General features: G+C 53.4%; 1 protein-coding gene across 1 annotated transcript in view; it reads left to right on the top strand.

Annotated features, from left to right (window-relative positions):
• The first annotated feature begins 573 nt into the window (after window positions 1-573).
• The window catches only part of SCN4B (sodium voltage-gated channel beta subunit 4), a 15,675-nt gene continuing 3,020 nt past the window's right edge, over window positions 574-13,228 (top strand). The window contains exons 1-4 of the mRNA XM_079929703.1: window positions 574-672; window positions 8,267-8,439; window positions 9,404-9,632; window positions 11,354-11,483. Coding sequence (XP_079785829.1) covers window positions 612-672; window positions 8,267-8,439; window positions 9,404-9,632; window positions 11,354-11,483 — 593 coding nt within the window. The 5' untranslated portion in view covers window positions 574-611. The remainder of the gene's footprint in view (window positions 673-8,266; window positions 8,440-9,403; window positions 9,633-11,353; window positions 11,484-13,228) is intronic.

Raw genomic sequence — 13,228 nt, 5'->3', positions numbered from 1 at the left:
CGGGAGAGGGAGCCGCTACCCTACTCGTGTTCCTCAAAGCAGAACATCACAGCCTTCCAACAGCCGAAAAGCTCCATCTCTACCCCTCCCCAAACTATCCTCCTAATTGGCAGCTCAGCGCACGGGATGATGCGCGCGGCTGAGGGCGGCCCTGCAGTGCGAAGCCGCAGCCGCCCAGCCCGAGCCAGAGCGGAAGCAGGGGTGGTGGTGGTGGGGCCGGTACGGCTGGCTCCCGGGGCTCGGGGACCACGAGGCGGGGGCGCCCGGGGCTCCGCGGCGGCCACCGCCCCTCCTGCGGCTGGAGCGCTTCCAAAGCAAAGGAGCAGCGTCGCTCGCGTCTGCACTAGCTCGGAGGTCCTGCTGCTCCGGGTCCTCCTCCTCGGGCCCCTCCTTCTCCTCCCCTTGCCCTCCGCGGCTGCTCCCGCAGCCGGCTCCTCCTCTCCCTCCCTCCCCCTCTTCGCCCTTTCCGCGCCAACTTTCCCGAGCCCCGGCCGGCGGCGCACAGCTCCCCGGCAGCCTCGGGGCCGACTGCAGACCGAGGGCTGCGAGCGCGGCTGTGACCTGTGTATCCTGTCCCCGCACCCCTGGTGCGCTCGGCAGAGAACAGCACGATGCCCGGGGCTGGGCACCGAGGCGCAGCCCGGGCGAGATGGCTGGGCACTGGGCTTTTGGGTAAGGCAGCCCCGGCTTGGTTTCTTCTGCCTCTTTCCCCCACCCTTCCCCCACTTTCCCCCAGAGGAGGAGACACTTAGAAGAGCAGCGCCTTGGACGGGGTGGGCTTTGGAGTGCGGCACGGAATGAGCATCGCGGCTACCGCTTCTTGCCGGACGCGGGCTCGGACTGCTGAGCTCCCTGGGGACCGTGCGCCGTCCCCTGCCCCATCCGGCCAGCCAGCCCCGAGATTAGTTCTTTGCTGTCTGTGGTGCCTTCAGCCCCGGGCTTCTAAAGCTGAATCTTGGGGCCCAGAGTTCGGAGGTTTAAGCGTGCTGGGGGAGGGTGTCTTTGCCTTGGGTGTAGGGGATGCCAGGTGGGTTTGCATCCCAACGTGTGATTGTTCGGATGCTGGTTTCTACCTCTGCCCAGAGCCGTTTGCAACTTGGATGCTTGTTGCCCAGGCAGTAGCGTGCACCAGTTGGGGGTGGGGGAGCTCCCCTTCCTCCTGGTCCTTTTTCTGTTTGACTCCTCTGCTCTCTACTTCCCCCAGTGCCCATTGCCTTCCCTGCAGACTGGATGGGGTTGAAGGGACTTGGAGGACAGTTTAAGCCCCTATTTATTTATTTAGTTATTTTTGGCCCGCGCCTGCTTGCGGGATCTTATTTCCCGGACCAGGGACTGAACCCGCGCCCTCGGCAGAGAAAGCGCGGAGTCGGAGTTGTAACCACTGGACCGCCAGGGAATTCCCCAAGCCCCCTTTTAGGAAGGATCTTATCTCTCTTCTTAGGTAAAGGTTCCATGGGGGTGTGGGGGAACCTGTTTAGCCTGCTCCTGGCTCTTCATTTTTGGGATGAGTATGAAGACGGAGGGGGCACATCCAGAGGACACAGAAGGAACAGATTATTATTAGTATGCACGCGATAGTTTCGAGCGTCAAACTCCAACAGATTGGGGGATGATATTTATTAAGGCCAGAATGTAACCGCCTCACAAATCATAGCTGGATTTCAATGTAAGCCGACTCCATCTCCGGCACCTGCACCGCTTCCTGTTTATATTAGTCACATTTGGCTTCTGGCAGCTCCCCCCTCGCCGGGTCAGGCACACCATGTAGGCATTTGGGCTGAAAACAGGGAGACAGAAGCCTTTAAGGGCGGTCACTGCTGCTTCTGCAAATGTAAACTGTGTGCAGACCCGTCACGTTGGCACCTGGTGGAGGAGGGGGATAGAGGATGTCTTGCACTCAGGAGCCACTGATGTTATTACATCCCCACAGCTGGATCGAAGTCACTGGTGTTCTCTCTTGTAGCTTAGGCACAGATGTGCTGGTTTCACAGTGACCCTAGGAAGTGGGCCTCTGTAGGACTGAGGCTCCTCTTCACGGGCTAGGCACAGGGCCACTCTACACTAGCTGCCCCTCACCCCATCCCTGATCGGCCCGAGTTCCCACTGTGGCCATGGCCGTTTTATCCTCAACTGCGAAGTTGAGGATAAAATGGGTACCAGTCCCTTCCTAAGCATGTAACTGGTAATGTACGTGTCCTGCCCACCCCTTCGTGTTCCCTGATTTGCTTAATTACTGTGACCTCTGTGTAATGATCACTTGTGAGGGTGCTATGTTGCCCCACCCTCTTTCCCTTGGTACGTGTTTATTAAGGGCTTGTTTAACGAGAAGGCAATGAAGGAGAGGGTGCTGAGTCCCGCTCAGAGGAAGGAAAAGGAAAGGGTAAGTGAGGAGTTCATGGAGAAGAGGATGGGAAAGGGGGGAAATGGAGAAAGACCCCAGGTTTGAATCTGGAACGGGGGATTTGTTCTTCTTCAGGAGATGCAGGCCTGTGGGGTCTCCCGAGCCCTAATGCCTGCCTTGGCTGGTGGGACCAGCATGGTAGACCCCAGGTACATATCCTCCCGCTTTGCCCTGTTGCTGTGGGTGTAGGGCTCTCTGCATAAGCCACGGGCTGGCTGCACCAGTGCACCCGTTCCGTGGCCTGCAGGAGGAGGGATGGGCACTCTGCTTGGACTTGCTTGCAGAGCTGGTTTTGTTGAGCATCCAGTGTTGTCTCAGGTGCATGTTTCTATCCCGGCAAAGCCCCTCGGTGTGGGCCGGAAGGAGGCAGGTTGCCTAGGGCGAGGGAGCTGAAATCTTTCCTCTGTCTCTGGGCCCAGGGGGCTTCCTGGCTCAGCCTTGCCCCCCCCCCACAGCCCCCAGGGCCTGCACCCCAGGAGGGGTCTTGTCCTGCTGACCTCGGCCCACTTTCTGCCTCCCAGCTCTAACTTTGAGCCTGTCTGACTCCCCCGGGGGCCAGTGTATCAGCTTCCTTATTAACGTCAGCTGTGATTCCGCCTGCCCTGCCAGGAGAGCCCTGGGAGCTAAACTTAGAGAGGGCACCACGCTGCCCCTCTTTCCTCCCTCCACCCCAAGGTGGGTGTCACTGTCCCCAGACGTGGGAAAAGGTGGCAGAATGTTTCTGCCTTGGCATCTGCCTTGGAAGGTCTGATGGTAGCCCTGAGATCCCTGCTGGTGTATTTAATGATAACATTTGCATGTACCCAACACATTTTTACTTTAAATGGGAGGCCTGAGTCAATCCTTAGACAAAACCACAGCACCCAGATGATATAGGAGGGGGCCAATCAGTAAATAGCAAAGGAAACGGCTGCTCTGAGAGTGGCTCCATGGTTAGGGTCTTTCAGTGAGCAAAGGCAAGGCTTAGGGGCTTAGGATTGAATTCCACAAGATCATGAGTAGGAGGACTTGTTCATCAATCCCACGATGCCAGAAAGAGGCCCTCAATCTGAAACACACACAAGAAATTCTGAAGAGTTTAGTTTGGGACAAAGCAAAGGAAGTCCTTCTTTATCTAAGGAAATAACCACATGGAAATAATTACCTCCAAGAAGTAATACAAGGGGAAAGTATAAAACAGCATGTGAATGGCCTGGAGATATTGTTGACTGACACTGGTCATTGAGTTGGGGTGCCTTGGTTACATCTAGACCTGTGATGGGGGCCACCTCTGTCTCCCTCCCTTTAAACACTAGCCTCCACCTGCAGAGTGCCCAGGCCAGAGGATGGACTCACTGAAGCCCTTCTTGTGTTTTTTTTTTTTTTTTTTTTTTGCGGTACGCGGGCCTCTCACTGCTGTGGCCTCTCCCGTTGCGGAGCACAGGCTCCGGATGCGCAGGCTCCGGATGCGCAGGCTCAGCGGCCATGGCTCACGGGCCCAGCCGCTCCGCGGCATGTGGGATCCTCCCGGACTGGGGCACGAACCCACGTCCCCTGCATCGGCAGGCGGACTCTCAACCACTGTGCCACCAGGGAAGCCCCCTTCTCGTGTTTTATAAGCTCATGTTATACCAAGCTCAGAAGGTAGGAAAGACAGCCATCCCTGGTTTGGGGCTATGGCACCTCTGACTTTCTCAAGGTCAGCGGGCAGAGTGGGGCCTGCCTTGTGTCTGCTGACCCATCCACCCTGGCTGAAGTACCTCTCGGGGTCCTCTAGTGGATTTATACCTGCCCCTGCTCCCTCCTCTCCCCGCAGCGCAGGCTCACAGGGGAGAAGGTACAAGAAGCAGGCCCCTGGGCTTTCCTGTGCACGAGTCTCCCAGACACAGCTGGCAGGACTTTTGCCTGCTGGGAGGGCGTGCTGTGGAGAAGCCAGGCTTGTTTGGCCTCTCTGATGCCTTAACTCGGGCAGGGCTCTGAACTTCTCCGTGGAAACGTCTCTGCCTTTCCTTTGTCCCCTCCGGGCTACGATGGAAATGGCAATGCTTCACTCTGAGAGTCGGGGAGTCCCGATTGTATTAGAGTTAAGTCATGCACATGGGCACACACTAATCAGGCAGAAATGTGCACTGTCATCAGCCAGACCTTAAAGAAATACTTTTCTCCTCTGTTCTGGACTTTTTTTTTTTTGCTTCTTTTTTTTTTTTTTTTGCTTCTATTTAAAGCAGTCAAATAATTTCACTTTTGATGTGTATCTTTGGTGCTCTTGGAGAGCCCATTCTGGCTGAGGTTGGGGAGAGGGATTTGGCCCCTGACTTGCATTCCCCGCCACCTTCCCCAGGATTCCGAACGCTGGAGGCTGGCGGTGTGGTGATCCTTGGAGCACATGCTCAGGCCCCAAGGGAGCACTGTAGCCATCAGGAAGCTGCCTTCTCCCGAGAGCTTCCCTGTCACAGCTCTGTACTCTGTTCCTTGGTTTGCGGGGGCGGTAGGGGGAGAGCAGCAAAGCTGGGGTCTCCGATCAGAAGGCCATCTTCTAGGCTGGAGGGTGATCTCATGTCTGGCTCCCATCCCTAGACCTCTGGGGCAGGGGGTTGGGGGAGGGGAGAGATAAAAAGAAAACCAAGAGTGCTAAGGAGAGCTTGGCCCTGACAGCACTGTTCTCTTGGAGAGGCACCGTCACAAAGGGGTGGACAGCAGAGTGCCGTCGGTACACTGCTTATTCCACTCACCAGTTGTGTGGCCTTGAGCAGGTTAATCTCTCTCAGCCTCTTTTCTTCATTTTGTATATTGGAGATAAAAATAATAACTAACTACCTTATAGGATTATTATGAGGATTAAATGGGACAGTGCATGTAAAACGCCTGTCCTATTTTATAATAGGTGCTCAACTCAGATTCACCATTTATTATGTGGCCCTGGGCAAGTGACTTAACGTCTCTGAGCCTCAGTTTCATTGCCTGTGAAATAAGAAAAATGATACCTACCTTTTGGCATTCTAATAAAACTTGGAGTTAACAGGTAGCAATCCTCTTGCACAGTGGTTCTCAAAGTGTCATCCCTGACCACAGCATTCCCTGGGACCTTCTTAGAAATGCAAATTTCCAGGCTCCATTCTACATGCTAGATCAGTAACTCCCCCACAGAGCTAGCTGTAATTGCCCTCCAGGTGATTCTGACGCTCTGTGAATTTGAAAGCCACTGCTCTAGAACAATTCCTGGCACAGAGGAGCTGATCAAAGAATGAAGGCTAATTGAAATGACCTCTCAGCACTAATTGGAACCCAGCAGGTGGGCAAACCCTGCTGCTTAAGGATGTAAGGAAGGACTTTCTTGCTTTGGGGCTTTGGGATGCTAGAAATGTCTCTTTTTTTTTGATCTTAGGTTAAGTCACCTAACCTGTCTATGGTCAGTTGCCGTGTCTGTAATAGGGAGGTATCACAGTACACCACTCATAGCATGGATGTGAAGGTTAAATGTGCCTGGCACATAGTAATTGCTGAGTAAGTATCAGCAGTTGTTGACAGTGGCAGGGGATCCTGGACCCGGGGTGTTATCTCTGAGCTTCGTGGTAAGAGCAGTCCACTTTGCCTTCAGAAGTGAAGTGGACATGGAGAAGCTGAGGGGGGCCCTGAGAGCAGAGTTGGGCTGCCAGCTCTCCTTGGAGCTCCTCTTATTTATTTATTTATTGGGCTTCGCGCAGCATGTGTGATCTTAGCTCCCCACCGCCGGGGAACTCCTCCTCCCCTAGTTAAAAAGCATCGCCCATGTGGTACCAGGCATCATTATCTCATGTGGGCAAAACAAGAGGAAGCTGGTTTATGATGTACCACGAGGGAATTAAGTTTGACAAAAGAGGTCCTTCCCTGAGAGTGAGGATGGGAGAAAGAGCAAGGTCGGTGGCCTTTAAAACAAAGACTGACCCTAGCTGTCTTGGGAACCAGGGCAGTTCTGGGAATTGCCTTTAGAGCTGGGAGCTGACCTGGCCTGAGAAGGGTTCTCAAGTCACTCGGCCACTAAACCCAGTCAGTTCAGCCAAGTTTCCTCCCATTTTAAGTCTTGTCCTGTCTCTAAAATCACGCAGTGGCAACTTAGTGTCTGTAACATGGATCAGTCTGGATCCTTTAGCTCTTACACTCTGGGAGCTCTAGGCTGGAGGTCCAAGTAGTTGAGAGAAATTACAGTCTGGGAAGAGATGCCAGGGAAACTTTGGCATAGGAGTTGGTACAGCCAGATGGATGCTCTCAACTGCCCACTAGACCTGAGGTCAGACCCCAGTTCAGATTTCAACTGCCTCTAGCAGTTGTATGACTTCGGCCAAGGCACAGGGCACTTTGCTCTTCTGAGCCTCATTTTTCCCACCTGTAAAATGTGATTAATAAGACCCCCTTACAGGTGTGAGGTGAGGGTGATATGAGATTACTCACACATAGCCTTAGCAAGCATCCCGGCCCAGGAAAAGGTCATTATTCTCAGGATCACTGGAAACCTGAGAAGGACTCCCTCTGAGTCCTCACCCAGGGTGACCCTGGGTGCCTGGTTCATCTAGGGGCAAGGAGAGCTACTCTCTGATTCCGACACCCCTCTTCCCCATGACCTTGAGGTACGGTGGACTATCCTCAAGGACTTTGTAGGACAGGAGTTCCAGGTTTCCTTACAAGAACTCATGAGGCAGAACCCGGGGGCCACGAGTGGAAATTCACGATTGCCACCTGCTCAAGCGGTAGGGGTGGTTTTGATGCGAGGGTGTGGGAAAGAAGCAGGGGCGGGGGTGTAGGGCTCGGGGGATGTTCCCAGGACAAGAGGCCGCAGTGGGGCTGTGGGGAGTGGGGGGCAGGATGGACCACTTCGGGTCACGAGGGGACGGAGTGTGCAGCGCCCTCTCCAGGCACCCCGCTTGCGTGCACCTGGTTGCCCGCAGTCGGCTTCCACAAAGCGTCTTCCGCCCTGACTTTCTCTGTGTTATTGCTTTATCCGTTCGGTTCTCGCTGCTGCTGACCGATGCCCAGACGTGCTCTGTTCCACCCCACCCCTCTGGACGCCATCCCGCCCTGTCTCCCTTCTCTTCTCGGGGTCCCGCTCGGTGGTTCAGCAAGGTCCAGCGCGAGGCTCCCCTCTACCTCTCCGCCCCTTGGGGCCGGTGGGAGCCGCCAGGGTCGGTGATGAGTGGCTGCTGCCGTTTTCGTCTTTTTCACCTCACGGGACCCCCTCAGCCTCCCAATACCCCACCCCCAATCCCGGAAACGTAACGGGGATGCCGCGCACAGCCCTCGGGGAAATTCCCAGCGCGAACGGGAGGCGCGGGTCCTGCCCTTGGGGGCAATGCAGGGACCGCATCCGCAGGTTAGGGGGCGAGGACTCGCGGCATGGAGGCAGGGGCCTGGGTTTCCTGGGTTGGGGTGACTCCTGGTGGTCACTTAGAATGCCCCAAGGGCTGCTAACTGGCTCGGAAGTCCATCCAGCTCAGCCCAAGCGGGAGAATGAATCACGGCGGTGGCCCAGGCAGTGTACGTTGAAGTAAAGAGAACCATCTTCCTGATATTGACACCAAGGGTGATAGAGACCTCTCAGCCTGACCAAGCCACTCCACCCTATCCGAGAGGTCCCTTCCAGGCCTCCAGCCTGGAGGTTCCGATGGGTTTTTTTTTTTTTTTCCCGGTACGCGGGCATCTCACTGCTGTGGCCTCTCCCGTTGCGGAGCACAGGCTCCGGACGCGCAGGCTCAGCGGCCACGGCTCACGGGCCCAGCCGCTCCGCGGCATGTGGGATCCTCCTGGACCGAGGCACGAACCCATGTCCCCTGCACCGGCAGGCGGACTCTCAACCACTGCGCCACCAGGGAAGCCCCCGATGGGGTTTTAAGGGAAGTGGTGCCCCTCACACAGGTCTCTTCCTGGTCCCTGTGTCCCTGTCGCTGGAGGTATCTGTGGGAAAGGCCGCTACCATCTACGCTGTCAACGGCACGGAGATCCTGCTGCCCTGCACCTTCACCAGCTGCTTTGGCTTCCAGAACCTGCGCTTCTGGTGGTCCTACAACAGCAGTGATACATTCAAGATCGTAAGTAGGCGGGGAAGGGACAGGACAGCTCAGATCCTCCTCCCTTCCTTGTCGCCTCACCCCTGCCTCCCATCCCAGGCTCTGGTCATTTCTGGCCTGACCCCACGGTGATGGTCCCCAGGACCTTTCGTCACCTTTTCTCCCAGTATTGTTGTCGGAGCCTGTCTAGAAGGATCTAAGTGGGAAGGATGCTTAGATTGTGTTCCCAGAATTTGGGGTCTGTTGGAATTCTTGGCTAGAGTCCTCTGTCTGGTGTGAAGAAATACCTGAAACTTGGTCAGCTTGTATAAAAATTAATACTTTAATATAAAAAACAGGAGAGACAAGACATTTGGGAGACTTGGAGAGGGGGAATGAGGAGAGTCCAAATCGGAGGAGGGCTGGGGAACAGGCCTTGGAAGGATGGGAGGGCAAGGTGGAGAAGAGAAGGGGCCAGGGCTGTGGCCACGGGTGGGGATGGGGCAGTCAGCAGGTGTTTATTGAGTACTCGCTCTGCAATCTAGTAGGGGACCAGCAGTCACAAGACACCAACTCTGGATGTAATTAGACGCTGAATTCAGAGGGTACCGATGCACAGTGCTGTGGGGTCGATCCACGTCCTGATGGAGGGTCAGAATCGGACAGATGGGATGTGGCGTCAGCAGAGGCCGGGGGGAGCGATAGAGGGAAACGAGTGTGGTATTTGCAGCATTCGTTACTTAAAAGGCTTTTATGAAGAGAACAGTAAAAGCATGCTACATTCTAGGGAGACCTTAATAACAGAAAGTGGGTTTAGCCTGAAGCCAGTAAAATCCAGGTTAGACAGGCAGAGCTATCGATACTGGAAGGAAACGACCGGGGGAGGGCTCTTCCTGGACCTGGGCAGGGAGATACCCAAGGAGTGGGCTGGAGTGACGTCATGACTCTCAAAAGGACCTTGATTCTTTCTTGGCCACTTCCTGGCTCCCCTCTTCCCCCCCCACAGCTCATAGATGGGATCGTGAAGAATGAGAAGTCAGACCCCAAGGTGAAGTTGAAAGATGATGACCGCATCACTCTGGAGGGCTCTGTGAAGGAGAAAATGAACAATATTTCCATTCTGCTGAGGAACCTGGAGTTCAGCGACACGGGCAAATACACCTGCCACGTGAAGAACCCCAAGGAGAATTATCTTCAGCACCAGGCCACCATCTTCCTCCAAGTTGTTGATAAACGTATGCAGTAAGGCCTGGGACAAGGGCAGTAAAGTTGGAAGGACGGGGGTGGGGGTGGGTACCCAATTCAGTGTAATGGTGAAATGGACCACGTTGGTGTTTTCTTTCGCTTTATGCTTTCAAGAGCTACTGGAGTTACATCTGGAAGCTTGAATAACTTAGCTTGAATACTTATTCTGCCCCTGAATAGCTTGTGATATACGTTTAGGCCTTCTGAACCTTGTTTTCCTCATCTGTAGAATCTGCATTCGCTTAGGGTTGTTGTGAGAGTTACAGAAGCTGCTACACGGCAGTGTTTTGTAAAGTTCTCCGTATGTGCTGATTATTACTGTGGATTCTGTTAGCGACAGCCGATTGGATGCCAGGCATCAAACCAAAGAGTGCTGTGAATGATACACAGTGTTCTTTCTCGAGGAATTGACAGGTCAGGGTAGGACAGCAGACAGGTAAACACATAACTGAAACAGGGGCGAAGCAGGTAGAGGCACAGGTACCCGACTGATAAGAATGATCTCTCCCTCTGGAGCTTAAGTCCCAGCTGGTGGGGTTTCATTCTGACACAGGTGAAACAGACGAGGAAGCATGTGATGAGGATGTCACCTGATCCCGGACACTGGAGGTGTTTAGGGAAAGGGCTGGAGGAGTTAGGCTGGGTGGGCATCTACGAGGGGGGAACCTGGAAGGCTAGGGAGGTGCAGAAGCAGAGAAAAAGGAAGGAAATCTGCTTAAGGATCCTGATCGTGCTGTGTTTCTTGTGTGCCTGGGGGTCCACTGCTCCCTAGATGGTGTGGAATTTCTACAGAGGAGATGCTCATGATTCTGGAATTTTTTATTTTTATTTTTTAAATTATTTTTTTTGCGCCACGCGGGCCTCACTGCTGTGGCCTCTCCCGTTGTGGAGCACAGGCTCCGGACACGCAGGCTCAGCAGCCATGGCTCACAGGGCCCAGCCGCTCCGCAGCATGTGGGATCTTCCCGGACCGGGGCACTAACCCGTGTCCCCTGCATCAGCAGGCGGACTCTCAACCACTGCGCCACCAGGGAAGCCCTGGAATTTTTGAAGTTAGGGCCATTAGGATTCTCAGGTGGATTGGATATGGGGGTTTGTAAAAAAGAGAGGAGTCAAGAATGACTCCAAGGATTTGGGCCAGAGCAATTAGAAGGATGGAGTTTTCTCAGCAGAGATGGGAGAGACTGTGGGTGGAGAAGGTTTGGGAAGTCAGGGGTTCAGTTTTCAGTTGAGGGAACTGAGGCTAGAAGAGTTAGGTGACCAGTTCTAGGTTACCCCCTAGTAAGTGACCATGGAAATCCTGTAGTTGAAATCCAGACTACCTGGCTCCAGTGCCTTCTGATCACATAAGAGATGTCACAGGGAGATTCTCAATTTCTTCTGCATGGGCAGCGGAGACCTAGGAAGAGGCAAGTGAAAGTCTCATGTTTGAGGGTCAAGTCAAACCTGGGTGCTGTGGTCCCTGAGTCTGAGTTATTCCAGAACTTGTGTGGGTGTCTGCGGGAGGGCGTATGTGCAGAGTGTCGGAGGAGAGGGCCGTCTTCCTGTTATGCCCTAGCCTGATGGATGCCATATTCTAGCTTCTCCTGCTTCCTGCCTGAGGTGGGCATGTCCCAGTTGCCCAGGTTGGAGTCTCTGGAGCTGCTGGGCTGCCGTGGTGACTCCTGTTCCCCTTTTCCACCCCCCTTCTCTCCCTGCTCTGGCCATGAAGTGGAAGAAGTGGACAACACAGTGACACTCATCATCCTGGCTGTTGTGGGCGGGGTCATTGGGTTCCTCATCTTCATCCTGCTGGTTAAGAAGTTCATCGCCTTCATTATCAAGAAGACTCAGGAGAAGAAGTGAGTTGACTCCTGTCCTCCCACCAGCCCACCACCCACTCTCATATTATAGGTGTTCCCAGCATCTTCTCATCCACCGTCAAATACCCCATCTGCCCTTCATCCTTCTGCCTATCTCCTAATCCCATCCTCTCTTCCTAATTCTCTCACTCTCTTCCCTATCCCTGCCACCCTCCTCCCATCTTCCAGCCCCATCCCGAATCTCACTTCCTTTTCCCCATCCTCCCAGTAGGTGTTTGTTAATGCACTGACTTCACTGAGAACATAAATACAACCCACTTGCTCTTCCTCATTCCCCTGTCTTCCTGCCCATCCCGTTAGCCTGTCTCTATTTGTACCACCTAAATCTAAAGTCCTACCAAAGGCTTTAAGATGCCTTTTTTTTTTCAGATCAGGGAAAATATAAGATTCCATGTACAGAAGCTCTAAAATGGGAAGATCCTTCTAGGGTGATGGGAGTCTCTTATTGTGAAATTCTGAAAATCCTAATGAGGGAGATAAAAACAGTCTGAAAAGGCTGATATGGCCGCCTAGGAAGCCCTAGGATAAATTCAGTATAAATCAGATATCTGTAAGAGGAAGGGGAGGAAAGATGGGGAGGTACAAAGGGTGCGACCCAGGCCCAGAACTGCCGGAACAGGCAGGCTCCAAAATTGAATGTTGCAAAACCAGAGCAGGCAGAAGGCATTTGAAAGTTGTGTTCTGGCAAGAAAGATGAGATGAGGCAGGCCTGCCATTGGAGCAGAGAGGGTGAGAGTAACAAGGAGAGGAAGAGAGAAGGGGGAGATGCTCTGTTGGTGTTGGCTTCATTCTGCTCTGTTGAGAAGAAAGAATTAGGCTTGAAAGGGCAGAAATTCCACTGGTAAGAAGGGAAGGCAGCTGATGGCAGGGAGGGACTTTAGAGAACGGCGGAGGGGGAGGGGGAGCAAGGGAGGCACTGGTTGAGATGATGAACTCTTGGGTTGTCCACCTGTATCATGGCCAGAGGCTGGGAGGGTTTTGGAGATCTGAAGAGGGGCCAGGAGCATGGAGCTGGACCAAATTCTGTTTTAACCATCAGTCTGACTATTGATGGCGAGCAAATTTGGAGAACACATTATTCAACATATGGTTTAAAAGCACTTAGAAAAGAAAACAGTGATCCTTGGAGCCGCCACAAGTTCATCCAAAACAAGGCAGGCTAACCTTTTCTTGCTAGCACACAGCTGGATCAGGACGCTACAGATAGTAACACTTCCTGTCATTCACCGCATGCCTACCGTGTGTTAGGTACTCCACCAGGCATTTTTAAAATAAAATAGGTACAATTTTATTTTGAAGTTGAGCAAAGTGAGGTTCAGAGTGGTTTAGTGACTTGACTAAGGCTAATAAGTGATAGAGTTGGGATTTGAATCCTGACTTGTTTGCTTTGAAGCTTCAACCATTGCCGCCATACCCTGCTGATTCATGCGGTGGATCTAGAGTTCAGTCAGTCGTTCTTTCATTCGGTGGCTCTTTTTGAGGTGCTGTGTGCAAGGTACTGGGCCAGGTGCTGCAGAATATTCTGGAAGGAATGAGATTCTGTAAAGAAGACATGTACACAAATCATTGTAACATGAGGCAGAGGGATTAGGGCCAGTGTAGAGGTGTGAGAGAATGCCGCAGGGGTTCAGGAGAGGATGAGATACTAGGGAAGGATTTCTGGCCAAAGAGACATTTGTGATCAGCTTTGCAAGATGGATATGATTTAAGCCCTGGGGAGGGTG

The sequence above is a fragment of the Stenella coeruleoalba genome (assembly GCF_951394435.1).
Source record: "Stenella coeruleoalba genome assembly, chromosome: 8".
Lineage (NCBI taxonomy): Eukaryota > Metazoa > Chordata > Mammalia > Artiodactyla > Delphinidae > Stenella > Stenella coeruleoalba.
The sequence above is the reverse complement of the archived record's forward strand: the minus strand, read 5'-3'. Positions and strand labels throughout refer to the sequence as shown.